Source organism: Fusarium vanettenii (assembly GCF_000151355.1).
Source record: "Fusarium vanettenii 77-13-4 chromosome 12 genomic scaffold NECHAsca_40_chr12_1_0, whole genome shotgun sequence".
Lineage (NCBI taxonomy): Eukaryota > Fungi > Ascomycota > Sordariomycetes > Hypocreales > Nectriaceae > Fusarium > Fusarium vanettenii.
In genome coordinates, this window is record NW_003315847.1 from 1 (window position 1) to 24,327 (window position 24,327).

At 48.3% G+C, this 24,327-nt stretch overlaps 9 protein-coding genes across 9 annotated transcripts; 3 read left to right on the forward strand and 6 right to left on the reverse strand.

The window, feature by feature from the left end:
* Window positions 1-1,820: 1,820 nt before the first annotated feature.
* NECHADRAFT_5039 (uncharacterized protein) lies at window positions 1,821-2,999 on the forward strand (the record flags this gene model as incomplete). The annotated part of the gene is made up of 1 exon (XM_003041828.1): window positions 1,821-2,999. A coding segment is annotated over one exon (1,179 nt), but the record flags the coding sequence as incomplete, so codon positions are not given.
* A 521-nt stretch (window positions 3,000-3,520) lies between these two features.
* NECHADRAFT_52893 (uncharacterized protein) lies at window positions 3,521-4,675 on the reverse strand (the record flags this gene model as incomplete). The annotated part of the gene is made up of 2 exons (XM_003041880.1): window positions 3,521-3,882; window positions 3,928-4,675. The coding sequence occupies 2 exons, from the start codon at window positions 4,673-4,675 to the stop codon at window positions 3,521-3,523; spliced, it is 1,110 nt and encodes a 369-aa protein (XP_003041926.1).
* A 3,317-nt stretch (window positions 4,676-7,992) lies between these two features.
* NECHADRAFT_52827 (uncharacterized protein) lies at window positions 7,993-9,072 on the reverse strand (the record flags this gene model as incomplete). The annotated part of the gene is made up of 3 exons (XM_003041881.1): window positions 7,993-8,619; window positions 8,672-8,849; window positions 8,906-9,072. The coding sequence occupies 3 exons, from the start codon at window positions 9,070-9,072 to the stop codon at window positions 7,993-7,995; spliced, it is 972 nt and encodes a 323-aa protein (XP_003041927.1).
* A 1,193-nt stretch (window positions 9,073-10,265) lies between these two features.
* NECHADRAFT_52845 (uncharacterized protein) lies at window positions 10,266-12,080 on the reverse strand (the record flags this gene model as incomplete). Its single annotated transcript, XM_003041882.1, has 1 exon — window positions 10,266-12,080. One exon carries the CDS (start codon window positions 12,078-12,080, stop codon window positions 10,266-10,268), a length of 1,815 nt encoding a protein of 604 aa, XP_003041928.1.
* A 706-nt stretch (window positions 12,081-12,786) lies between these two features.
* Window positions 12,787-14,517, forward strand: NECHADRAFT_87060 (uncharacterized protein; the record flags this gene model as incomplete). The annotated part of the gene is made up of 3 exons (XM_003041829.1): window positions 12,787-13,279; window positions 13,329-13,569; window positions 13,623-14,517. 3 exons carry the CDS (start codon window positions 12,787-12,789, stop codon window positions 14,515-14,517), a joined length of 1,629 nt encoding a protein of 542 aa, XP_003041875.1.
* Window positions 14,518-14,640: 123 nt separating this feature from the next.
* On the reverse strand, window positions 14,641-16,020 carry NECHADRAFT_97478 (uncharacterized protein; the record flags this gene model as incomplete). Its single annotated transcript, XM_003041883.1, has 1 exon — window positions 14,641-16,020. One exon carries the CDS (start codon window positions 16,018-16,020, stop codon window positions 14,641-14,643), a length of 1,380 nt encoding a protein of 459 aa, XP_003041929.1.
* A 3,266-nt stretch (window positions 16,021-19,286) lies between these two features.
* NECHADRAFT_97479 (uncharacterized protein) lies at window positions 19,287-21,452 on the forward strand (the record flags this gene model as incomplete). The annotated part of the gene is made up of 2 exons (XM_003041830.1): window positions 19,287-20,697; window positions 20,728-21,452. The coding sequence occupies 2 exons, from the start codon at window positions 19,287-19,289 to the stop codon at window positions 21,450-21,452; spliced, it is 2,136 nt and encodes a 711-aa protein (XP_003041876.1).
* A 371-nt stretch (window positions 21,453-21,823) lies between these two features.
* On the reverse strand, window positions 21,824-22,384 carry NECHADRAFT_52856 (uncharacterized protein; the record flags this gene model as incomplete). The annotated part of the gene is made up of 1 exon (XM_003041884.1): window positions 21,824-22,384. One exon carries the CDS (start codon window positions 22,382-22,384, stop codon window positions 21,824-21,826), a length of 561 nt encoding a protein of 186 aa, XP_003041930.1.
* Window positions 22,385-22,518: 134 nt separating this feature from the next.
* NECHADRAFT_9795 (uncharacterized protein) lies at window positions 22,519-22,707 on the reverse strand (the record flags this gene model as incomplete). Its single annotated transcript, XM_003041885.1, has 1 exon — window positions 22,519-22,707. A coding segment is annotated over one exon (189 nt), but the record flags the coding sequence as incomplete, so codon positions are not given.
* Between the last annotated feature and the right edge of the window lie 1,620 nt (window positions 22,708-24,327).

Sequence of the window (24,327 nt, forward strand, 5' to 3'; positions counted from 1 at the left end):
GGTAAAAATAGGTAATAAACCCGATATAGAGGTTAATAGACTAGAAAAATATATTATAAAAGCTATCCTTAATATAAATAAAATTAATAATAAAATAATATATTTTATTAAGTAAAAAGGCTGCCTAGACTTAGAAAATATATAAGAACCCTTAGAATACCTTATTAATATATAATACCTTTTAAAGGACTTTTATTAATAATATTAGAAAAAGGAATAAAAATAATATTCTAATTAATAGTATTTATAGTACCTATAAGCTATATAGCTATTATGGCTTTTAATTTTACTCTCTTAGCCTTATCTAATTTATCTAATAAGTTTAGACCCTAATATATTATCTCTATACCTTACTTATAGATTTACTTCTTTTAGTAATATAGGTATATTAGGTAAGAAAGTTACTTATTTATTTATTATTATAAGGTAATTAACTCCTCCTTAGCCCTTTCTTCCTTAAGCTTAAAATAATACTTCTTAATTATAAGGCGGGATATTATTAGATAAGTTAGTAAGAAGAAAAGTATTAAGTTAAATTATACTTATTAGCGGAAATTAATACTCCTAAATTATTATAAGCGCGACCCTAATAAATATACTTTAAATAATAAGATATACCCTTAAGTATCTTATATTATAGCTACTTCTAGGCATAATATAAATAAAATATAACTTTAAAACCTATTTCTTTAATTAATTTAAATAATTAATAATAGCGCATAATAGATTAGGATTTTACTTTTAGTATATTATTAATATTATTAAAATATTTAAGGAAAAAGATTTTAATAAACTAAGAAAAGTTAGGCGATTAGCTTTATAGGCCTTAAGGATAAGACCTAATAGAGGGGAGATATTATATTATGACCTAATAAAATACTTATTATATAATTAAGAAAGACTCTATTATTACTTATTAATTAAGGCATAATTACTATTAAAACCTAAGTAATTATAATAATTACTTTATAATTACTTATAATTACTTATATAATTACTCTAATTAATATTATAGAGATAATAATTAAGAAGGACCCCTTAAGTATATAGAATATATTTATTTTCTTATATAATAATTACCTTAGCTATTAATATAACTTAGTTATACTTAATACCCTTAAGTATATTATTAGACGTAATTTTATATTACCCTTTAAGGCTATATAATATAATCTAGTACTAATATAAACTAATACGACTAGTTTATCCCTTAGGAAATATCCTCTCGTTATACTTATTTCTTTATTATTAAAAGGGCAAGGAAGAAAGTAATAGTCCCTATAGATTATAATAATAGCAGTAATAATAATAATAGTAATATTATTAGGGTTATATCGCTAATTAATTATAGTTCTTATAGGTATTATATTTAAAGATATAATATTAAGAGATTATAGCTTAAGAAAATAGAAAAGTAAATAATTCTCTTATTTCTTATATAAAGGTTAAAGTAATTAAAATACTTATAAGAGGCTAGACCTTTTATAATAATATAGCTAGGTATAACTCTTCTACTATTATAGAAGTTTAAATAGGCTATTATATTAATATCGGGTTATAATGTTATATTATATTTAAGATCTATTCTTTATTATAGTTATAGCCTAGCCCTTGGTGGGTTAACTAAGCCTGAAGATCGTTGATAACCATGGATGCTTACTGGAGTAGGGTAGCGGCAGAGGGCAGGCAACTACCCAGTCGGACGCTTCGAGATAGATTTGGATCTTGGATCAGAGGATAACTACGAGTTAATGCGATCGTGGCTGAAAGAATGCCAAGAACAGCACCCTCACTGTTTGGGCCGAGAACATGGACCTCCCGAACTGCCCACTCGAGTCGTAGACTTGGGGATTGCGCCAGTCGGTGTTGAGTCTCACCCAGACAGTGTCCGAGTTCTATGCCCTCAAGGTATGCGAGCTGAATACATCGCCCTGAGCCATTGCTGGGGCGGCATGATCAAGACGGTGTTGAGAAAGAGCCTCTTGGCTGAGTTCCAGAAGGCCATTCTCACTTCATCCCTGCCGCGCAATTTTCGAGATGCAATCGCCATCACCCGGAAACTTGGCATCAGATACCTATGGATTGACTCTCCTTGCATCATTCAAGATTCAAGGAGCGACTGGGACAAGGAATCTAAAACAATGGGCCATGTTTATCGGGACTCCTTTCTAACCATATCCGCCATGGCCGCTGAAGGGAGCGAAGGTGGCATTCTTGGCCCATGGCCAACGTTCGACTTCCCAAAGCCAACAACCTTGCGTGTTTTTCGCCGTGGCGATGAAAACAATGCTGTTGTGAGACTGCATCTGGATCATTGTGTGAATTTCCCAAGTTGGTCTCGGGAGACGGTGCAGTCTCCCCTCAACTCTCGCGGCTGGGTCCTACAGGAAAAGATTCTCTCGCCTCGCAATCTCTATTTCGGGTCCAAAATGATATATTGGAAATGTTCCGAGGTGCTGCAGAGCTCTGACGGTGCCCCTATGCTCAAAGGGTACCCCTCCCACGTTGAGCAGTACCATGCCATTAACGCCATCGTCCACCCAAACATGCAGCATAAACCCCCTGCAGACAACCTGAGGTCACTTCTCAATGACTACTACAGTGTTGTAGGGGAATACACCAGCCGCAAACTGACTGTGGCCTCTGATAAGCTGCCGGCCATTGCTGGAATATCTTCCATCCTCGCGCCCAAACTAGGCCAATACCTCGCTGGGCTGTGGTACCAAGATATTCACTCTGGATTGCTGTGGTCAACGGCCGGCGGACCATTATCGAAAACATCTCGTACGCCATCATGGTCATGGACGTCGAAAGACGGGCGGGTTTCATTTCCGGGCGCTGAGTCGGATTCCCGATACGATCTTGACGAATGGAAGCTCCAGATACTGGAATACAACGTCAGCTTGAGAAACCCAGTCATCCCTTTCGGAGAAGTGACCGGAGGGCAAATCATCATTCAGGGGTGGACAATGCCGCTCGTTGGGAGGAAAGACGTCGTTATTCCATCTTTCCATAACGGTCGGTTGAGGTTTGATACTGGAGAAGAGATCATGCGCATGATTTTATTCAAGGACTTAGACTCGGGAACTTGCCTTCTCTACCAGACTCGGAATCACAGCATCCCTTCTGGGACATCTGCCCATCAGCTTGCAGCTAGCGAGGACGAGGTCGAGGGGCAGGCGTATGTTGCGCTCATAGTCGTAGCAAGGCGTGGTCTATGGGCTCTGCGTTCTTCGGATATATCAGAAGGTTCGCGACCTGTAGTTGGGGTCGAGGGCTTGGTTCTCCGTCCACAGGGTGAAAATTACGTGCGGGTAGGAACTGTGGATTGCTCCCTGGATGAGGATTCTCTGGAGGATTGGCCTCAGATGTGGTTGAAGCAGAGATTAGTCCTGGTGTAGTATTACTCTAGTGGAGTTGCAGATATTACGTGAAGGTGAGAAAACACCCTGACTACCTACGAAACACACAAGACTCGACAGACGGGATTTACGCTTCATGGTTACCCATCTAATTACAACTACCAATCAATCGGTTTCGACTCGATTGGTTTATCAAAAAATGACGTCAACTCTGTACCAATCTTCGAGTCGCTCGCAAACTCTGGGTGCTCATCGTACGCCAAAAAGCCAGTTCCATCATAACACCCGACATACTCGGCATCGATTTCATTACCCTTCAATATCCCAAGGTCCACCCAGAGCAACAGATCACCGCCCTCACAGGCACCCCCAGGGCCATATGCAGTCATGAAATTTCTCCTCAGCTTCACATGGACTTTGTCCCAACGCCCCAGATGTTCCATCTTGGAAAGGTCAAGCCAAAAGAGTATCTGGGCCTGGCGTATATAATGAAGGCCTGGGAACAAGGCAGAATCATTTGCTTTGGTCCCATCGTGGTGACTGTTCGTGCCGTTCGCGGTCTGACTGGGTTGGCCGACTCTGTGGCTCGTTGCCCCAAGCACCTTGCCACTCGAGAATCCGTGACATGCTCTTGCAGATACCATGCCTTGCTTGGCGCCTGCTGTGACAACATTTGTGACCCATTGCTTGGTGAGGCCAGCAAAGTTCTCGTCCCAGTATTCGCGTTCTTTATCTGGCATGAGACTGTAGTCTTGACCTTCGACTACCACGCAGATATTGTCGGGGAACTTGGTCATTCTCGTCCTTCCGTATCGGATCTTGGTCGTAAATGGCCTCGGCTCTGGTGGAGTAGAGAGAGAAGACGCGAATTTGTCATCGGGAGAGTCAGGCGTCATACGTGATCGATATGCTCCCCAGTACCCCGTCTTGTCGGTGAGAGGGATAGATTCCCCGCAATGCCCAAAGCCGGATGGTTGTTCAGCATTAGACTCATACATGGCTCTGGTTGCAGGCAAACTGAATGTTTCTCTCCAGAAACCGGCGTCGTCAGGAAGAGAATTCCAAAATGACAACGTATCATCACTGGTCCACCACGACTTGAACGACTGTGGGGAGCGCCAGTAGCTCATCCAGATTTTGGAGGGGAGATCATTTTGTTCGAATTCCTCAACGTGGAGAGCTGCAACCTTGATGAGGTCTTCGAACTTGTTGATGAGGTCTAGTTTGGCTGTACTGGGTGATTCTGCCTGGTATTGACAGCCAAACAGAGAGACTGTAAAGTGATGTGCGGTAGGGAAGCGCGACCGAAGCATGATAAGATGGATTAAGAACTGACAAGGAGATGAACTGGAGGTATGGGCAGATTCTCTTGGCAGTTCGAGTGTCGCAAGAGCCGTGTACCAAGGTAGGTATATATACCTGCCAGCTTTCGGTCCGCCCCTTTGTCTTGTCTGCCTCTACCTGCTGTTTCGCTCTATCTCAATACACAGTCCTTACTATGGTCGGACCGAGCTGGATAAACAGTATCCGGGACGATAAGCTCTGTACTGAATCATATTCCGGGGGTTTTGGATTATCAATTCGGAATCAGGATCAGTCCAATCAGATGCCCAACAATTCCGAAACCTTAACCACGTCCAGATAAGCACGGAAGCTAGACGAGTAGCGCCTGGATATTTATTACCCAGCCGATGAGATTGATAGTGTCGGATAGATGTGACCTAATTACGACTAGAATATATATTCTTCTTTCAGTATATACCTTTGAATGAGGCCAGAGCAAGCATTCTTATTCGTCAATCCAGCTTTAGTATCACGAAGATAAGAGCTCCCCACCAGCCAAGTGTGCCTAGACACTTCTTTTCCTTGCTGGCTGGTTCAGCAAGACTTTGAGAATGATCTTACATGAGAAGTCTTCCGAAACGGCCAATAACAAAACACCACTTGTGCCACCGAGGGTAAGGTCCACCGGTTGGGATCGGCGATGACGAGGCGTTCGAGTTATAGAGCCCACACAGCCTTACGCATGCTCAATTGGAACACCTTGTATCTTATATGTTATACAGATTAACTAGTTTTTCAAAACACGGAAACTCCTCTCAAAACCCATGTTAATACCTGAGCACGGATGCTAATGCTGACTAGAGAGGGATCACTGCTATCTAAACATAATAATTCGCAGAGGTTTACTACTCTGCCATGGGAGTATTAGTTTATCTTCACTCTCTTGCCATCAAGAGCCGTGAAGCCAGAAAATCCCCAACTGAGAACCCACTTATCCTCCCTCCCAAGGCACATAGTTGGACCACCTGGACTTTCTAAAAGAAGAGCTCAGAGAGGTCTTTGAAAAGGACGTGTCTCGGAAAGGCATCTGCGATGGGGACAACGATTGTGCCAAAATTTGAGCCATAAATTGTAACCCTGATAAGTCTTTTTGTCCGCTCTTCCATACGCAAAAGGTACTCCGAGCCCCTTTCTTTTGCTGACGTACATTCAATTCATATAACCTTAACATTCTAAATACCAAAGACAGACATTAACACAGAGAGGATAGCCTATATGCCCTCGCCCAGGTAGGATCAAGTCCACTTTCTAGACACCACATGTTCTTCCTGCCATCTTCACTACAGAGAGGCCTGAATGTAGACCTAAACCTCGAATAGCAATGTCTGATTAAAGGTCATAATGGTCTGTTATGCCAGTGAGCAAGATTGTTAAAAAGCAAGGCCGGTGGCGGCGAACTTCCGTATTTGTGTCCACACGAACAAGACACCGAGCTGTCATAGCCACCATTCGTGTTCTGGAATGAGCTACAGGCGCATGACTTGCAGAAGCCAAGGCCGGAGTCGACCAACTGGACTTGTTGTGCGACTGCCATGTTGATGATGATCAGGTCAAGTTCTCCGCGTTGCCAGGGCGAGTTGTATGATGAAATCCAAAAATAAGTAGAAGGGAAGTTGATGAAGAATCAAGACGAGAGGGAATTTCTGCGATATGTATATGGCCGCCAGACGCAAACCGACTGCCAGGTTACGTGGCATGCGTCTTGCCAACTAGCAACTTGCTTCACACCACTCTCAGCGAATAACCCCCGCCCTGGGGATGTAGATGCGGTGATTTCCTGAAAGTCCACAGCCATGGATGCTGTGTAACTACACAATGGCAGGCTGTTGGCCATGTTGTGTGGCAGTTACAGAGCGTGTGAATCAGGCTCGGAGATAAGCCAGCCTGATGCCAAAACCCCCAACCAATACCTCGCCACCATTTGCTAGGATTCTACCCACCCTCAACACCTCCCTTCCGGATATTCTCGGCTATGTAAGATCGTCTTGAGTTGGTGTGTTCAGCTGACGTTGTTAACATGACCTTACTTGTATTTCGCGCATTCACCGATGTGGTAAAGTGCACGTTTATCGTTGGCATATCGGATGATTTCAGACTTGGCAATGGCGAAGTCTCCCACTGTAAGCTTGGAAATAGTCACGGTCGCTGGTACGAGGCGACTTGGTGGTTACAGTAGTGCCCTGGAAGTAGTTTGAACTGGAAAGGGGCAGACGCTCCAGCCACTTTGCGCGTGCCTCTACTTTGTCAGCCCCTCCGCGTGCTAGCATTTACCTCCACTTCCGTGTCTCCGATTTATTGCCTCAACTTCCCTGTTAGAAGAAGGGTCGATCTAGCCTCTATGTAGCTACGACGGGCAGGCTGAAAAACCATCCACATGCATGGCATGAGTGATAGCCAGAGCCAATCGATTTCGTCCCATTTCAGCCCACCAGTACCTCCAAATCCACAATGAATGTTGTGCTGCTCGGCTCGGCTCTTTCAGGCACTGATTGGACAAAGTCCTTGGCTGAAAGGAGGGGTTTTTGATACTGGGTGTGGCTTCAAATAGTTTGTACCCAGACGACTCAGGAAGCAGGGGAACCAAGAGACAATGTGGCAGTTGTGTCATTATGCCAAGATCATGGGTTATTGATGTAAAGGTGGTGAAAATTAGAGTATGCTAACTCTTTCCATCCAGCCCTCAAGAGACTGAGGGTATCTTACCATAACAATATTTAACCCAGTACCAAGAACGTCATTAACACTTGCTCTCCGTATTATTGCTTCGTGTGATAGTTTTACGGAGTATCGACCACACTCACCTTTATCATCACCACGGCCCAAGAAGTAAGGATTCTTCCGTACTCTGAGATATTGTCTCTTTAGAGGTGGGAGGCAGATCTATCAGTTCAACCTCAAGATCTATGAAACCCATCGGCGAAGTTGTCACATGCTATAAATTCCAAGCCAGAGGTCGTTTGCCCGTATTTCACTAATTATCACAGAGACACAGCCTGCACAGACCATTGAACACAAATCTTGGATCAAATTCATAGCAGAGGGTCGACATATAAGAAGAATGAAGCAAATGTTTACACGCGTTAGTAGGCCTTGCTGGCCACCGATCGAAGCGGTAAAGACAGATCGCCATAGTACGGATACGTGGCTATAGACCAGAGATAGATACACACGTGATAAGTGGACAGGGGGTACCCGACAACTAAGAATAGAAGTAAAGAGATTCCTTGACTGTGCTTCACACACAACCCCTGTTTCCTTGCTGCGTTCTTATCGTTCTTCTGAAGCCTCAGAGATCGTTGGCGAAAAAGACTGGTGTCGAGGCGTGCGTGTTGACCCGAAGGCTCAGTTGATCTGGGCGAGAGTAGTGTCCAACAGTATCAAGGTTCTGTTTCGCCTTGTACTTCTCCTTGATATCAACATCAGCATACAGGATACCCTCTTCGTCAGGCTTAAGTGGCTCGACAAGTTCCTGTCCAAATGGTGAAAAGATGGTACTGAAGCCACCACCACTCTTTTCCGTGTAAGCGTAACCTTGAACGTTGGCCGCCTCCTTGCTCTTCTCGGTGAGGATCTGACTCGCTAGGACAACAAAGCATGCCCCTTCCTGAGACAGGATATTGGAGAAGTTCTTGCATGTCTCTGGAACAATGTGGTAGGGCCACCCGGGATTGTGCTGAGGGAAAATGGAAGGCCAACTGGAGATATGAATATCGACATCCTGCGAGTACTCGTAGTATCGCAGAAGCGGCTGGCTGTGCTCCCAGCAGTTAAGTCCTCCAATTCGGCCGAACTTGGAGGGCACGACCGTCTTGAGCGACTCGCCCTGTCCGTCGCCATAGATGGCTCGCTCCACGTGGGTGGGCTTGATCTTGCGGCGATGGTGAACAATGGTACCAGTCTCGTCAATGAAAGACTTGAGAATATTAGTACGCTAGAAGAAGCCAGGGACGTTGCCTTTGACATACCTGAGCAATGTAGAGAGTTCCCTTGTATCTCTCACTATATCCCAGCACAATAAACACTCCAGCCTCACGAACAGCATCCCGAATGCGGTCCATCTCGGGGGACTCCCTCTCCAAAGAGTTCTGGAAGTACTCATTCATATACGGCGCATTATCCGTGGGAGAGTTTGCCCAGATGCTCCTAGACTTTAAGTAAGATAATCCCGCCTCGACACTATCATTGAGGCCTGCACTTACCATGGGTAGCCAGGGATAAAGACCTCTGGGAACCCAATGACGTTGGCGCCGTTGCCAGAAGCCTCCTGGATGAGGCTGATGACCTTGGCAACGCCGCCCTGCAGGTCGTTCCAGACAGGCTCGGCCTGAATAGCGGCGACTTTGACGGTACTGCTGTTGCTGGACATGTTTGATGAAGATGGTCGATATGGCAGTGGAGATGACAAGGTCATACGTGTTGATGATGTAGGTGGTGTTGGTTTGGTTGAGTTAAGTTGAGTTGATACGGATACCTCGGAGTTGTGAAGGTGCTTTATACTTGGTATTCAAACTTGTTAACCAACACCTATAAATCAATTCTAAGCCCTCCTGTTTGTCCATTTCCCGATATACTCATCGGATAGCTCGCGAATCATGGGATTAAGAATGCTAGAAAGTGGTAGATGAAATACGACGTATGTTTGGCCAAGTGAGTACCGGATAACGAGTACCCGGCCAATGGCACAACTTTGTGTCGCTGATCATAGGCATGACTCGACTATGTTATCGCTGATCACGGATATTGATTATCCTACCATGTCCCGTTCACACCTGTAGCATTTTACCCGACGCTCAAGTTTACATACCACGTCGCGAGCCGAAAACAGGCCGGCAGACAATCCGAGGGCCGACGTGCTACCGACCATGGGTGACGAGGAAGTCTCCGTTGGTTAGCAATATGACTTTTCTCCTTTTAGTGAACTCAACACGCTCATTTCAACACACAGACCAATCGTGCGCAGTTAAGGATGCCGGTGAAAACAGGACTATAGTGTTAGACTCATCCGGCAATGTACCACCGGGGCGGCGGAGGCACTTTGAGCTAGCCCAAGAGCAGGAACGGGACCATCCCCAACTAGCATACTAGAGTAAGAGGATCAGTCCAATGGAGTGATATTTGGGTAGCCATGCTATTGGCAGGGCAGAAATACCTGCGAATCCAACACGGTGTCGTGAATGCATCTAACGCCACCTTGTTTGTCCCGCATCTCGTCGAATAACTGTGGCTTCGAACTACACAGGTGATAACGGTTACTCAGCTGGAGGCCATACCACCAACCACTGAGGGCAATGCCTTGACGATCAGATTGTATAAGATCCTGCTGCAGGAAAAGTTATGCGAGACCGTTGGTAACAACGGACCCTTTGCGCCACAGCCTGAGGAACTTGGTCAGAGAATGGCGACAGGATTTGAACTACTAGCACAAGCTTCAACATATACCCGGGAGATGAAATATGTAGTTCTAAGGAAGGTATCCTAATATACCAGCGGGTAAAATGATAAAGGTTGCAACAGTCCAGACACTCGCCCGAGCCATCATCAAAAGCCCAATCTACTCAATTAAAAGTTAACATAGACCCTACTCTCCCATCCCTCAAGTGCTGGACGTCCACTCTTTATCTCTGCAGTCCCTTTGTTTGTTGTGCGGGCTAATAAGCGGACTTGGTTTTCTGAGCTACCAAGGGCAGTATAAACATCGGGGCCAAGCCTGGTCTGCTGCGACATATTCAGAACAACAAGAGCTTTCCTCTTTGTAGGCCCCTGCGGACTTATAGGTACCGCACTCTCCTTGATGTAAGTGAACGTGTGCTCATCGGTGGGATCCAGGAGTTTGAATGACCCAAACACAAACAAATCCTGGTACTCCTTACGGAGTTGCAGAGTATGCTTGTAAAAACTCAGGATTGAGTCAGGATCCTTGACTTGTGTGGCTGCGTTGATGTCACGATAATCCTCATGGACACGCATCCAGGGTCGTGTTTGGGCATCCGTAAAACCAGCGTTGGGAGAGTCATCCCACTGGAAAGGGATTCTGGCGTGGTCACGAGCCATGATCTGCAAGCCATGCATCGTAGCCTGGACCTTCTCCTCGTCCCCAGACTCGACGGCCTCAGCGTAAAAGTTGGTGCTTTCGATATCCTTGTATTCTTCAATGCCCCAAGACCGAGGCATATTGGTCATACCAATCTCCTGGCCCTGATACAGGAAAAGTGTCCCAGTGAGCGTTGTTTGCCAAAGAGCAATTGTCTTTGCAGATTTGAACCACCACTCCGCAGATGAAACATCTCCAAAACGATCCACTGCACGTCCATTGTCGTGGTTCTCGCAGAAGGCCGTCGTCCAGGCATCAGTGCCCTCGATGAAACTCTGCCACCTGTGCACAAACTCCTTGAGCTTGGACAGTGGAAAAGGATCATATATGTACTTGCTGCCGAAGCCATTTCCATTGCCAAGGCGGATCATGGAGAACTCAAACACCATGTCGAGCTCCCTGGCAGCTCGGGATACGTAGGGGATAACTTGGGAAGGGTGTGGAGTAAGGGAGAGCTCGCCAACTGAGACAGCGTTGTAAGGGCCGAGGACTTTCTCGTACATTTCATGGATGAACTCATGAATCCGAGGTCCGTTGCACCACATCTCTGGGGCGGGTTGATGGGGAGAATCTGGGTCGGTGATAGGGGCGTCAACAAAGTCGCGTCGCTTTGAGTACTTGTTGACCGTGTCAATGCGGAAACCATCCACACCGCGGTCTAGCCAAAAGCGCATGGTGTTCTCATAGATGGCTTCTCGGCACTCATCGTTGTCCCAATTCAGATCTGGCTGATCGGGCGCGTAGAGGTGAAGGTAGTACTCTTGGGTCTGCTCATCCCAAGTCCATGTAGAACCTGCAAAGTACCCACGCCAGTTTGTCGGTGGGTGTCGAATGCCGTTCTTGTCGTAGCGAGCTGGTTTCCATATGTACCAGTCTCGCTTTGGGTTGCTCTTGGATGATCTTGAGGCCTTGAACCACTCGTGCTCGACCGAGGTATGGTTGACGACAAGGTCGAGGATGATCTTCAGGCCACGCCTGTGACATTCTTCGACGAGAACATCGACATCTTCAACGGTACCATATGGCTCGTAGATCTTCTGATAGTCTGAAACATCGTAGCCCATGTCTTTCTGGGGACTCTCAAAGATGGGGGATACCCAGACCACGTCAATCCCCAAATCGCTCAAATAATCAAGCTTGGAGATGAGGCCGGGTAAATCACCCCAGCCGTCGCCATCGGAATCCTTGAAACTGGCTGGGTAGACTTGGTAGAAGGACGCAGCTTTCCACCACGGTTCTTTGCCGACATATTGGTTGTCGTCGTCCCAGATGATGGAGCCCATGGTGCAAATATTCAACAAAGAGGATGAGAGGAGACAAGAAATCTGCAGTGCAACTGATTGTTGGGACAGATGGGTGCTTATTATTCACTACATTTGTGGAGTACATCCTCTTATCAGGCGGAGTGGCCGCATGCGCTGAGTGTCGTTACGCAGACGCGGCAGGGATCGGCTGTGGCGAGTTTGTTGATTGATGTCACCACATGAAAAGGGAGTCCGTTCTTCCACCAGCGTGATCAATTTCCGGCGGAGCTTCCGCACCTAAATCATAAGCGAAGAGGCCATCGTCGGAGTTCCTCCGCCACCATCTCCAAACGACTTCACGCACCAATCATGATCCGGCTGTGCTCATCAAGAAGAGACTAGCGGCGGAGTCTCCGTCAGATGCCGCCAAGTGACGGAGACTCCTGATTGAAAACGCTCCTCTTTATGCTCACGAGCCAATGCAAATCCTTTCCTGTCACCCCACAACCCCCAGGCACGCTCTCCAGATTTCCCCACGCTGTTTCCAGAGTGCTGGGCGCATGGCAAAAACCGGGAGAAAAGACTCTGGGGATTGACTTACAAGCTTTTGCTCAATCAGGCTTGATTGAGGCGTTCTCGACTTATATAAGGACCGTGTGATCCCCTCTCAAAAAGCATCAGATCTGCCTTGACTCCAACCCTTCCATCAATCGCTCAATTGCTCAATTCCCTTCAGCACGACACAATGGCGCAGCCAAAACACTCCCTCCACGAAAAGGACCTAGATGCCTACCATGAGGAGACAGCCAACACCGAGGCCCTTGCCTCTGAGGCCAAGGTCGCCGCTGAGGCAGAGCACCACATGAGCCTCTGGGACGCTGTCAAGACGTACCCCAAAGCCATCGGCTGGTCGGTTCTGCTCTCCTCGACGCTCATCATGGAGGGTTACGACCTCGCTCTGCTGGGCAACTTGTACGCGTCCCCCGTCTTCAATCAGAAGTTCGGCACCTACAACGCCGCCACCGGGGAGCATCAGGTGACGGCAGCGTGGCAGTCTGGGCTCTCCAATGGAGCGCGCGCCGGCGAGATCATTGGACTGATCATTGCCGGCTGGACGGCTGATAGATACGGATACAAGATGACGACTATCGGGGCATTGGTTGCCATGATTGCATTCATCTTTGTCTTGTTCTTTGCTCCCAATGTCAAGATCTTGGTCCTTGGAGAGGTGCTTTGCGGTATGTCCCATCAATCCCCAGCAGCAAGAAATCGTGTTGACTCGAGTAGGCATTCCTTGGGGCGCGTTCCAGAGTGTCACACCAGCATATGCCTCTGAAGTTGCGCCAGTCGTCCTGCGCCCGTACCTTACGACATTCATCAACATGTGTTGGGTCATTGGTCAGTTCTTTGCTGCTGCTGTCAACAAAGGCTCCGTTGGCCGAAATGACCAGTGGGCGTACCGTATTCCCTTTGGTGTACAGTGGGTTTGGCCAGTCCCTATTCTAGCTGGCGTGATCTTTGCTCCCGAGTACGTCTTCCATGTCACATGTCAAGATCTTTCCTATGTTAACAAGCTGCCAGATCTCCTTGGTGGTACGTCCGCAAGAACAACAAGGCCGCCGCCAAGAAGTCTCTGCTCCGTCTCACCTCCCGAAACCAACCCAACTTCAACGCCGACGACACTATCGCCATGATCGAGCACACAAACGAGCTGGAGAAGAACATGAAGGAGGGTACCTCGTACCGGGACTGCTTCAAAGGCGTTGATCTGCGCCGCACAGAGATTGTGGTTGGAATTTGGCTTGTTCAGACCCTTGGTGGACAGAACCTCATGGGCTACTTCTCCTACTTCCTAAAGCAAGCTGGAATGGATCCCAGCAACTCCTTCTCTCTTTCCATGGCCCAGTACGCTCTTGGAATGGTTGGCACGTTTGGATCCTGGTTCCTGATGGCCAAGGTCGGCCGCCGTACCATCCACTTCTCAGGCCTTTGCTGCCAACTCATCATCCTCGTCATCGTCGGCTCCCTCTCCTTCTCAAAGGACAATGGCTCCGTCTGGGCTATCGGCGCCATGCTCATTGTGTTTACTTTCGTCTACGACTTCACTGTCGGCCCCGTCACATACTCGCTCATCTCCGAGTTGTCTTCTACGCGTCTCAAGGCCAAGACCATCGTCATGGCCCGCGCGGCCTACAACGCCAGCAACATCTTTGTCAACGTCATGACCAACTATCAGCTTTCGTCGACGGCGTGGAACTGGGGAGCTCGAACGGCGTATTTCTGGGCGGGTACTTGTCTTGTCTCGGCGGTTTGGGTCTTCTTTAGACTTCCCGAGCCCAAGGGTCGCACATACGCCGAGTTGGACATTCTCTTCGAGAAGAAGATTGCAGCGAGAAAGTTTGCCAAGACCCACATCGATCCTTACTCTCATGAGTTGACGGCTGAGAAGAAGTTGACTGCTGAAAAGGAGCTGTAATGTAAGAGCCATGCTAGAGGAGGTTGAGTCCAATTGTCAATATCAAAGGAACACAGGATATCTCTGCTTTAATTAATTTAATGGTGTCTGATGAATTTTTGTCTTTGACCCTCAACATGTCGTTTACGCCGTGGGGCTGCTTTGTGCAATGCTCGGTCCCGGACTTGGAAGGGCTTGCTGAATGTGGTTGACAAGCAGCGGCTCGTAGATGTTTGTACCACCTGGCAGTTGAGCCATGAGGCCTCGGATATATGCCAAGTCATCTTGCGGCGACGTACCCATTGCTAGACCCTGAGGACTTGATGGGTTGACAGGAACACGGGCCAAAACATCCACCACTGCTGAGACCACATCGTAAAGCTTTTCAGTCAGTCCGACTCCGTGTACTTTGATGCTCTCGAGTGGCAGGTCCCTTGTCGACAAGGTTAGGTCTTTTGCTACCTCGAGGGGATATTGAAACGTGAGACTGTGCTGGGTTGCACTCTCGCTGAGATGCCCTAGGCGTAGACGTAGCTTCCATATTATAACGCGAAGCCAAAGTTGTGTTATCCGTAGATTTGCTTTTTGAGTATCGTGTAGGTGTATATCAGCTTTCAGGGCCGTGTTGACCGATGTCTCGACATAGTCAAGTGACGCATGAAGCGGCGGCGTTGCGGCAATCTCTTGGTTGAGCAGCGCGACGAACGAAGTGTCTAAGGGTCGAAAGAGAGCAGCCAGACTCCAGAAGCCGACCAGTGAGAGATCTCCCATCTCTAGCTCTGGTGTTTCGCTTGTGATTTGTAGCGTGATAGGGCGACGGTAGCGGATTGCGTGTGATCTTTCTGATACAAGGAGAACCCAGAAGAGGCGACCAGCCAGAGCTCTCGTGGAGACGTCCATGTCGTCGAGTCTCAGTAGACAAAACAGGGTTGTTGCTTCGCGGAGGAATAGGAATGCCTGGCTGTGATGTGATAGCCTCGCATGGCATGCGTATAGGAAGAAGGCGAGGAGGCACTGATTGAGGCTGGGCTTGACATTACGAGAGATGGACTGGTGTGTCGCCACAGCGCTCTCCAGGATCATGTTCCCGTAAGTGGCATTACTCTCACGTATGACGCCTTCGGAAAGTAGATTCTCGGGCTCTTCGGCCTGGAGCAGCACCTGCGCGCACATGGCGGCGAGTACAGCGTGAGCCTCGACCAACGACGAGCCCTTGAGGCTGAGGACATGGTCGCGAGTGAGGATGGGGATAGTGGGATACAGCCTCGCAAAGAACCTCTCGACGCAGTGATCAATGATCTGGACAGGCACAAGCTCTGCTAACCGCTGAGACGGATCTCGTCCTCCTCCTATGGGCGCCGAAGGACCGGACTGCGCGGCACACTGTTCCCCGAGGCCAGCGTCCACGCACCTCCTGCAGGGCCGATACTCGTTGCAGCCGCGCCGCAATGTCTTGCATCGCTGGCAGGCTCGGGGTACCTGAATCCGCTTTGCGGGCGGCGTTGATCGAGTATCGTCGGACATGTATGAGATAACGCAAGATTTTAGGTGCGATAGTGCGATAATTGCCTCATGTTCGGAAGTGGGGATGCTTCAGAATTTGAAGTGCACCGCTTACCCTAGAGTGTGAGGAGAGAGTTTCGGGCTTGGCTTCCAGGTAGCGGTGAAGGATAAATTCTATTACTGCAACGCGGATCTGTCTTTTAATTCATTTTTCATGTTGGTAGTAATAAGGCATGTAGCGAAATGTTGTTCTAGATAATAATGATGAGGTCTGATGTATACACTATGGGGCAAAACACATGTACAAAAAGCAAAACAAGCCCCAAAAAAGACGTTGAATCTCGTTACTTTTGCATGAATCATCCAACCTCTTATCCTCACCGCGAGTACAAACGCCTTTGTTTATCGATGTCTCATTCGATATAGCGACGTTTGCTGGTCAAGCCATGCTTCAGTCAGATCGAGTCCTACCATATCGTGGTTCATTTCCGATGTAGAGTAGTCATCCCCATCGTCCATCCACCCCAGTGTCCCACGGCTGGCTGTCAGCTTGTGTCCAATCTCGCGACAGGAGCCAAAGTCAGCCAGGATGGGCAGTCCTAGAGAGTTGACGAGAATGTTGGCCGGGTTGATATCGTTGTGCGCCATTCCGATCCTGTGAAGGTGACGCACTGCCGACCGTAGAGCTGTCATGAAGGCCGCTTTATCCACCAGCCCTACTCTCTCTAGATGCTGATTTAAATCGTTGGGGTGCTTCTCGAGGACTAGACCGGTAATACGACCCCGTTGAACGCGGCAGCCGTAAAAGTTTACGAGACCAGGATGGGGCTTTCTGGAGATGACCTGGAGGGCGTGGGCTTCTTCGAGAACCGCGGCAGGGAGAACTGGCAGAGTTCCCTCCCCTTTGCAAGTCTCGTATAGGTCTAGAGGTGGCCGTTTGATGAAGACGTCGCTCCTTTCGCTCACATCATTGGGCACGACAGTGAAGCATTCTCTTGAGCTTGATAGCCTTGGATACACATGGTCGTCGGGAACCAGAGTAAGAGCTGCCGTTACTTGCTCCAAGGCGATGTCTTGCTTGGGTATATCCAGCCGTCCAGCATATACCACGTCATCATCGTCAATGGCAGTGAATGTCGTGTAGATGTCCGAGTGATCCTTGCCGGAGGACTCGCAGACCGTGTGTAGGTCGCTCCAGCACTTGACGACTGGTGACATGGCTGGCGAAAAGTGAGATCGCTCGGACGGTGAGTGAAAGAAGGAATGACAAGTCAAAGGGAGTGAAAGGTTTGACGATTGATCTGATCTCACAGTTCGGGCGGAAAGTTTCTGATCTTGGACCGACCGGACCCCTCTCACGCGACGCACCGGCCCGTGATTTGCCGCCAGCGTCAAGATTAACGCCTCAGCTGACCAACGAGGCTTGGCTTTTTGTGCTTTAATAAGCGGAATCTGCCCGAGACTTATGCATGATATTCGTTACATCATGTTAATTGGACCCACATGGTCTCCAAAGTCTTGTCTTGCGTAACCGGGCTAATCACGCCAAGCGGTGTCGCGTGCTCAATATCAACACAAACACCGCCCTTCTCCTCTCTATTCCTGAGCCTAGATTTTGGTGCCAACGATCAGAATCATCTGCAAAGAGATGCACGATAAAGACACGGTCATCATTCGGCCTCGTATGTCTTCTTGTATTGGTCAGTGTCTCCGACATCAGCCCATCTAAGGCCTCTGCTGCAAGGATCGTCCCATCATCGCATTGAGCCAAGTCTTGTCAGCCCTGGAGGCATGCAAGTGTTCGAGACATAGTTAATCTAAGCGTGTTGAAGTTTCAAGCGGGTAATCTATAAACCGACGCCATCTTGGTACATTTGAAACAAACAAAGCTCAGGCTTAGAGCCAGACAGGTCCCAGATTCTATCCCGCTCGAGATAAGATGAATCCCTGTCGATGCCGAGATCTGGATCCAGGCACTCTATTGGGAACTGCCAGAAACCATAAGCTGCCTGGTTTTCTTCCCATAAATCTCTAACGGAATTGTGACCAAGGTCCGAATTCACGCGTTTTCGCGACATCGACCTGTTATCCATTTCTCGAATCCAGCACAAAGCCTTTAATGCGGTATCACGATTCTTAATAGTTGCCTGTGGTGCTGGTTGACGAGTAGGCATGTGTCGGTAGTTAGCTTGATGCCCCTCGAGTGTGATTTACAGTCTTAAGAGCATGCTAAATCACCCCTGGACTTGCTTCTGAGGGCTTCTTAAACTCATGTGAACAGCACTAAGGTCTATAGGCCTCGTTTCATGCGATAGCCCGTCAAAAGTGCTTCTAAAAACTATGGCAGGGTGTACAAGTGGGTAGATATTCTTCGCAGCAATAGGCTTGGGGACGAGGCGTTAATAAGTTGCCGTCAAAGGTACACAATGGATAAAATGGACACATCTAAATCTCTAATCAGTCTCTCGAAGACGGAATACATTAGCCTTTTGGGCAAGGCATACCGTCCAGCCGATTTCGGCTGGCCATAGATTCCCAGAGCAAAGTTGGCGAGACCAACGCGCTGGATCTTTGAGCCAGAGCTAACGCAAGAAATCTGCGAAATAGTCTGAGATGTTAGCGAGGGATTGGTACCAGTCGTAAGAATCCGAATCTGGGTCTAGCTTTGTTATATTAAGCCAAGGGTTGAAATATAAGAGTCCTGCTTCTCCTAATATATTCCCAACGGTATTGAAAAGGAAACTAGACTCAATAGAAGCGAAGCGCAACTTGTCGGGATTCTTGGCAGAGCAGGAAGAGCTTGCTTATAGGGAAGGGCCCATCAGCCGCCTCAACAACAGAGCCTCGCTTAATTGTTCCGCTTCGTGAGACTGCATCAATAAGATTACGGTGTTTTACTGTATTAAGTCTCAATATTGTCTTGTATTACTGGTTATATTTTTCGCTGTTGTGGTTGGCGGTCTCTCGCGGCCTCGTCATTGCAGATAATCATAACATGGCTGTCTTGGTGCTTGAGATGGAAGGCCTTGGATTTCATCTGAGCATTATGCAATAAGACGAAAATTGAAAGGAAGAGGGTGAGAGGGAGGGGTGGGACAGATAGTCATTGAAGGACCTACCTGAGTAAGCAACTTGGGGATTGGGCATCTATTTTATACCCAAGCTACGGCCTCTAGGATCCTCCTTTCCCGGTAGCTTTGTGAAATTTACTATCCCTGAGCCTACATACTACAGTAGATCACGCCCAAGCTTCCTAAATCTACCATATCAGCTCAATCTACTTGGCGATGTCCTCTCCCCCACCAACAAGAGTGGTCGGCTGTCTGCTAGATGTCTCACGCTCCATGCGCCAGACTCTGGAGACCGGAAAAGGAGACAAACAAGCCGTTGAACGCCTCCAGGCTGTACTCTCTGCGGCCCTCAAGCTTGTTCGAGCCGAACAGCGACGAGAGACCAACACCCTGGTGTTTGTCGGGGTTTTTGGGCTGAACTGCTCTGCTGGCTGTCCCCCTGTCATGGACCTGTGCGGTGCCACCGAAGCACTGTTGGCTTCCGACAATGATGACCAGCATCTATCTGGTCATGATCTGCTTATTGAGCTAGCGAACGAGAACAATCTCTCTCACGTTACTAAGTACATTCGCACCAAGCTTACGGACCAAGAAGCGCTCATTGTTCATGCCCACTTGCGGCGACACCCGGAGCGTACGAAGGACTTTGTCGATGCAATTCCAGACGAAGAAGACCTGCAATCATACCGCAACGTCACTACTGGGGGGATGAGTCTCGTAGGCGCTGCCGCCACCGGCGTAGTTCTTGGCCTCCCCGGAATTATTCTTGGCGGTATCGCTGGAGGATCCGCTGGGGCGCAGACAGCAGAGGCACTTGAGGACCACGCTGTCGACAATTCGGAGGCTTTGCGACTCGCACGTCAAATGTGCCACGAATGGCTTCATGATTATATCGCATTTGTGCCGCGATCTGTCAATCAAGTGGTCCATCTCCTTGAGCGGCTCCAAAACCCCCCAAGCGAGACGCGAAACGGAGGCGAGGAGAAGGACGGGTTGCTACACATCTTGCAGCGGTACCTATATGGCCGGACTCCAATGAAGGAGGCCCTAGAATCCTCTCTAGCAGCGTTCAGAGAACATTCCCTCGTTTCGCAGGGTGGATCTATACAACAGCGAATCCTCTTGCTGGTCTCTGATGGAGCATGGACTGACGAGAACCCGTTTTCAACTGCATCCCAACTGCGCGATCAAGCGGTCACTATCGCCACAGTCTTCCTGACTTGTAATGAGAGACTTCTGCACCGCACCCTTTTTGACAAAGCAGGCGTTAATTGGCGCAGGGGTCAGCGGGCGCTCTTCGACATGGCTTCGAGGATCTCCTGCGCTACACATCCAGTACCGGTTCTTGCCTCGATAGGCTGGAAGGTACCTTCATCTGGAGAGTGTGCGCTGTATACAACTGTGTCTAGCATGTCGGCACTTGAAGAATTTTGCTCACTTTTGTCGTCTGCCCGATTCGGTGCCGCCGACATGTTGCTCGATATCATCGGTCGCATCGACCTTGACGCGTTCATTGATGATGAACACATAAAAACCCGCAGAACGCCATCGGATCAAGGGTCCAGTGAAATGTGCTACGCACATGCGATTGCCGCAGTCACACACATGGCACTTCTTCGCGTCGTCGGTCGTGAGGGTGGCTGCCCTAGCATCTAAGACATTAGGGGTTGGATTTTGCACGAAGATAACTTCCTCGTGAAGAAAGAGGGGTGGAACGTAAGACCAGTTCTTGAGGGCATTCGCGCAAGGTACCGTCCGCTTCGTTTCCAGGAAGTAGATGAAGACGGTGCCCGACAGGCTGTACTGCATCGACGCCCTGTGCTGGCCGCATTCTGGCTATCTAAAAATGGTTGGGATTGTTTCAGCCGCCACTTTACGAATAAGGCGACTTGTCATTCAGTACTCACCCCTGGAATAATGGCACCGCATCGGCGTGAAACCCCAGATTCGGGAGGCCATGCCGTCGTTTTAACCGGCTGTGCCCCTGGCTCTCTCACGTTCCTTAACTCCTGGGGTAGACAATGGGGTAATTATGGTAGCTTCAGTATTCAGAACTCCTCAGTTCTGGAAGTTGATGGTCTATGTAAGACTCGTATGAGTTTTTACGACGTATACTGGCTGGAGAGCGACCTGAAAGATAGCGAGCGGGAAGCATACGGCCTCAAGGTAGATGAGAAGCTACGGTCCAACTCCTCGGAGTACCCCAGCATCTTTGAGATGGATATACGTTGTCCCTGCTGCCTGAAGGTAGCACCTATCCGCGAGTTCAACGGAAGCATTCGCCAAGCAAAATGCCCGGGATGCCATGGACATTTTCTCCCAGAGCCAGGATACCTTGTGCAGGCGCTTTACGCGCAGGCGGGACTAGGTGAGGGGGGCTGAAGAAAGCGCAGTAAACTTCAAATGGGCGTTAATTTCTTTGAGAGACCATGATTTCTTTAGAAGTTGTAGCTACAATTATGCCCGGTCATTACAGCTGTGGGGAGCTTTACGAATGGCATGAGTTTTATCTTACAACAAGAAAATGAAGGATTCAATGTATAACTGTCGAATTTTAGAAGGTTTATATTGATCATTGGTCTGTCATATTTCTATCCTGGTAAGACTGAGTTGTCTAGAGACATCACCCATTGCACCACTATTTATATACCTTTTACGTTTGAACCGCCACATTCTTCGTTTCGCCTGGTCTTTTTTTACTCGTACTCGTTGGATGGAGTGTAGTCTTTTGTGGTATCCATCCTCACACCCATTCACTTCCTGTCCCGGTCTGGGTCCTTCCCCTGTGGCTCTTGGATCCAGGCTTCGTCGACCTGAGTGATAAAGCTATACCACCAGTCTCCCATCAAGTCGTAGGCGTCATCAGTTGGATGCACGCAGTCTTGGAGGAGGTTATCTCCGGCCTCTTCCCAACGAGAAAAGTCAACAGCCACGACATGCTTACCCTCCAGCCGCCGCTGTTGAACAATACCAGGAATGAGCTTCTGGTACCGCTTGGTGCGCTCTCGCTGGTCGTGCATTGTGGAGCTGTCGCATGTGTTGATGATGACTGACGCCAGAACAACAGCGTCTGGACACTCCGCAGTAATTTTATCGATGAGGTTTCCCAGTCGCTTAGCCGGCGCTTTTGGGTCATTGCCCTCCTTAGCGATTGTATTAGTATTGTTATTCATATCGTTGGTTCCTGCGGCTAGCAAAATGATATTGGGTTGCTGCTTCAGCGAAGGCCCGACGTGGTTGGTGATGTACTTGATCGTCTTGCCCGGAAACCCTGCCTGTGTTTCTGACATATTAGAATCATCATTTCTGGGCATGTAATAAGTGCCGGTTGAAACTAACGTGGTAACCATCGGCCATGCCGCTGTTCTCATTGAGTTGTGTCCCAGCCCAAACCACCTTGTTTTCTAGGCAAAGGTCGTTAGCGACTAAAGACCATACCACTTAGTAGTTTACTGGATAAATCCTTTCGCAGCTGTTGTCGATATCCATTTTCATCTGTATCGCCGAATCCCGCCGTGATGGAGTCACCGACGCAGAGGATGCGGAGTTTGATGCCGTTCTTGATGACTTTGCCCGGTTGTCTCTTTTGATACTGAAGAATTTCTTTTCCATGTCCTGGTCTACAATCGTGATTTGGCTTTGTATTTGGCTGTCTGGTTGGTATCGCAATTGACGTATATACTGTAAGTGTCGGGGGAGACCATGGAGTGGTAGTTTGACCCGAGTGCAATGCTGGAGGCTTCGTAAAAGTCCCAGTCGAACGAAGACTTTTTTCAAAGGTACCTCCACTCAATGAGGAAGGGGGTTGGGCAACAGAAGGATAACTTTCTGAGTCTTGGCCTCGAGCAACTACATGCAACGTGCCTGTCGGGAGTGAACCGGCGTGAGGAGGCGCAGCGACGCCAACCGTAGCCAGCGCAGATAGTAGTAGAAGGACAACACTCCGAAACTCTAACATCGTTAATAAGAGGGAAGAAGAATGAATAGTGTGCTGGAAAAATCGGCAAAGGCCAGTAGGCGTTGGTTTTCCTATTAATATCCAACACGTAGACCATGTGGACAGGTGGTTCTGGCCACTAGAGAACAACATTCCGCTTCCCACAACCCTGTAGTAAGCGAAGCACCATGATGCTTGTTTCAGCGCGGCCTTGGGATGCATCTACCAACAACGCACTTGGTGGACCTGACATATTGGGCATGGTGATCCGGCCAATGAACTTTGATATTGGATTGTGGTCATCTAACAGTTTGGCCACCCCTGATCCCTGATGGGGGCCATGGTGACTGTAAACAGCAATTTCTAACCGAGGCACAGACGAACAGTGGATCGACTGTGGCCGTGCTTCCGTGATAATTCCGTCAGCCACTCTTGGCGGTACAGAACAGGGAATTACTTTGCGACATAATCTAATTGTGTGCACAAGGATTCATGACCACAACAACAGTTCTAATGGCCCTTCAGTAAGCTGCATGGAGCTAACTTCAGACTGGCTTCAAGAATGGACGCCGTCATTCACTAGAACAAGCCGGTCCCCTGTAATTTCCGCCAACAGTCCAACTGTTTGTTGGCTTTCCTTTTACGTTGTCCCCAACTGCTGACCACGTCTCCTGTCACCTGGCCCCACTGCGCCTGAACAAAATAAGCATGAGGGAACGGAGTAATCTCGCAAGTACCGAGTCTCAGCTGCCAACTGATTAACTCACCACACGAGAAAACTTTCTGGTACCTGGTAGACAGATGGCCAGAATATCTCAAGTCATCCGCTGGAATGTATCTAATACCATATTCGTTGTGAGGAACCTCTCAATAACTTCAGTCTGCTTGGCAAACAGCAACTTGCCGCAAGAATTAGTAGACGCTTTATTTCGAGGAGCGTGAGATGATTAGGGCAAATTATCTCAGTAGGTATTTCATTCTATCACGAGTGGAATTCGATCGAGTTCTAGATAGGCCGGCACCCCTAGCTGACCATGAATAAAACGTTTCAGTCTGTCTGTGTTGACTACAACAAGTGTAGCAGCCTATCTCATAACCTGGCCACACATGCCTCCATCGGACTTGAAGGTGTTTCGGCCGAATCCCTCCCAACCACTTGCTCATGTCGATGAAATTGTTGACCCCAATGGACACATATCGAAGTGGGCGCACGGGCGAAGGGATAAGCACAGAGTCGCCTCAGAGAAAAGACTGTTTTTTACCAGATAAATGCAAAAATGTTAGAAGATATTAAGCATAATGATAGAACAAGTTTTATTT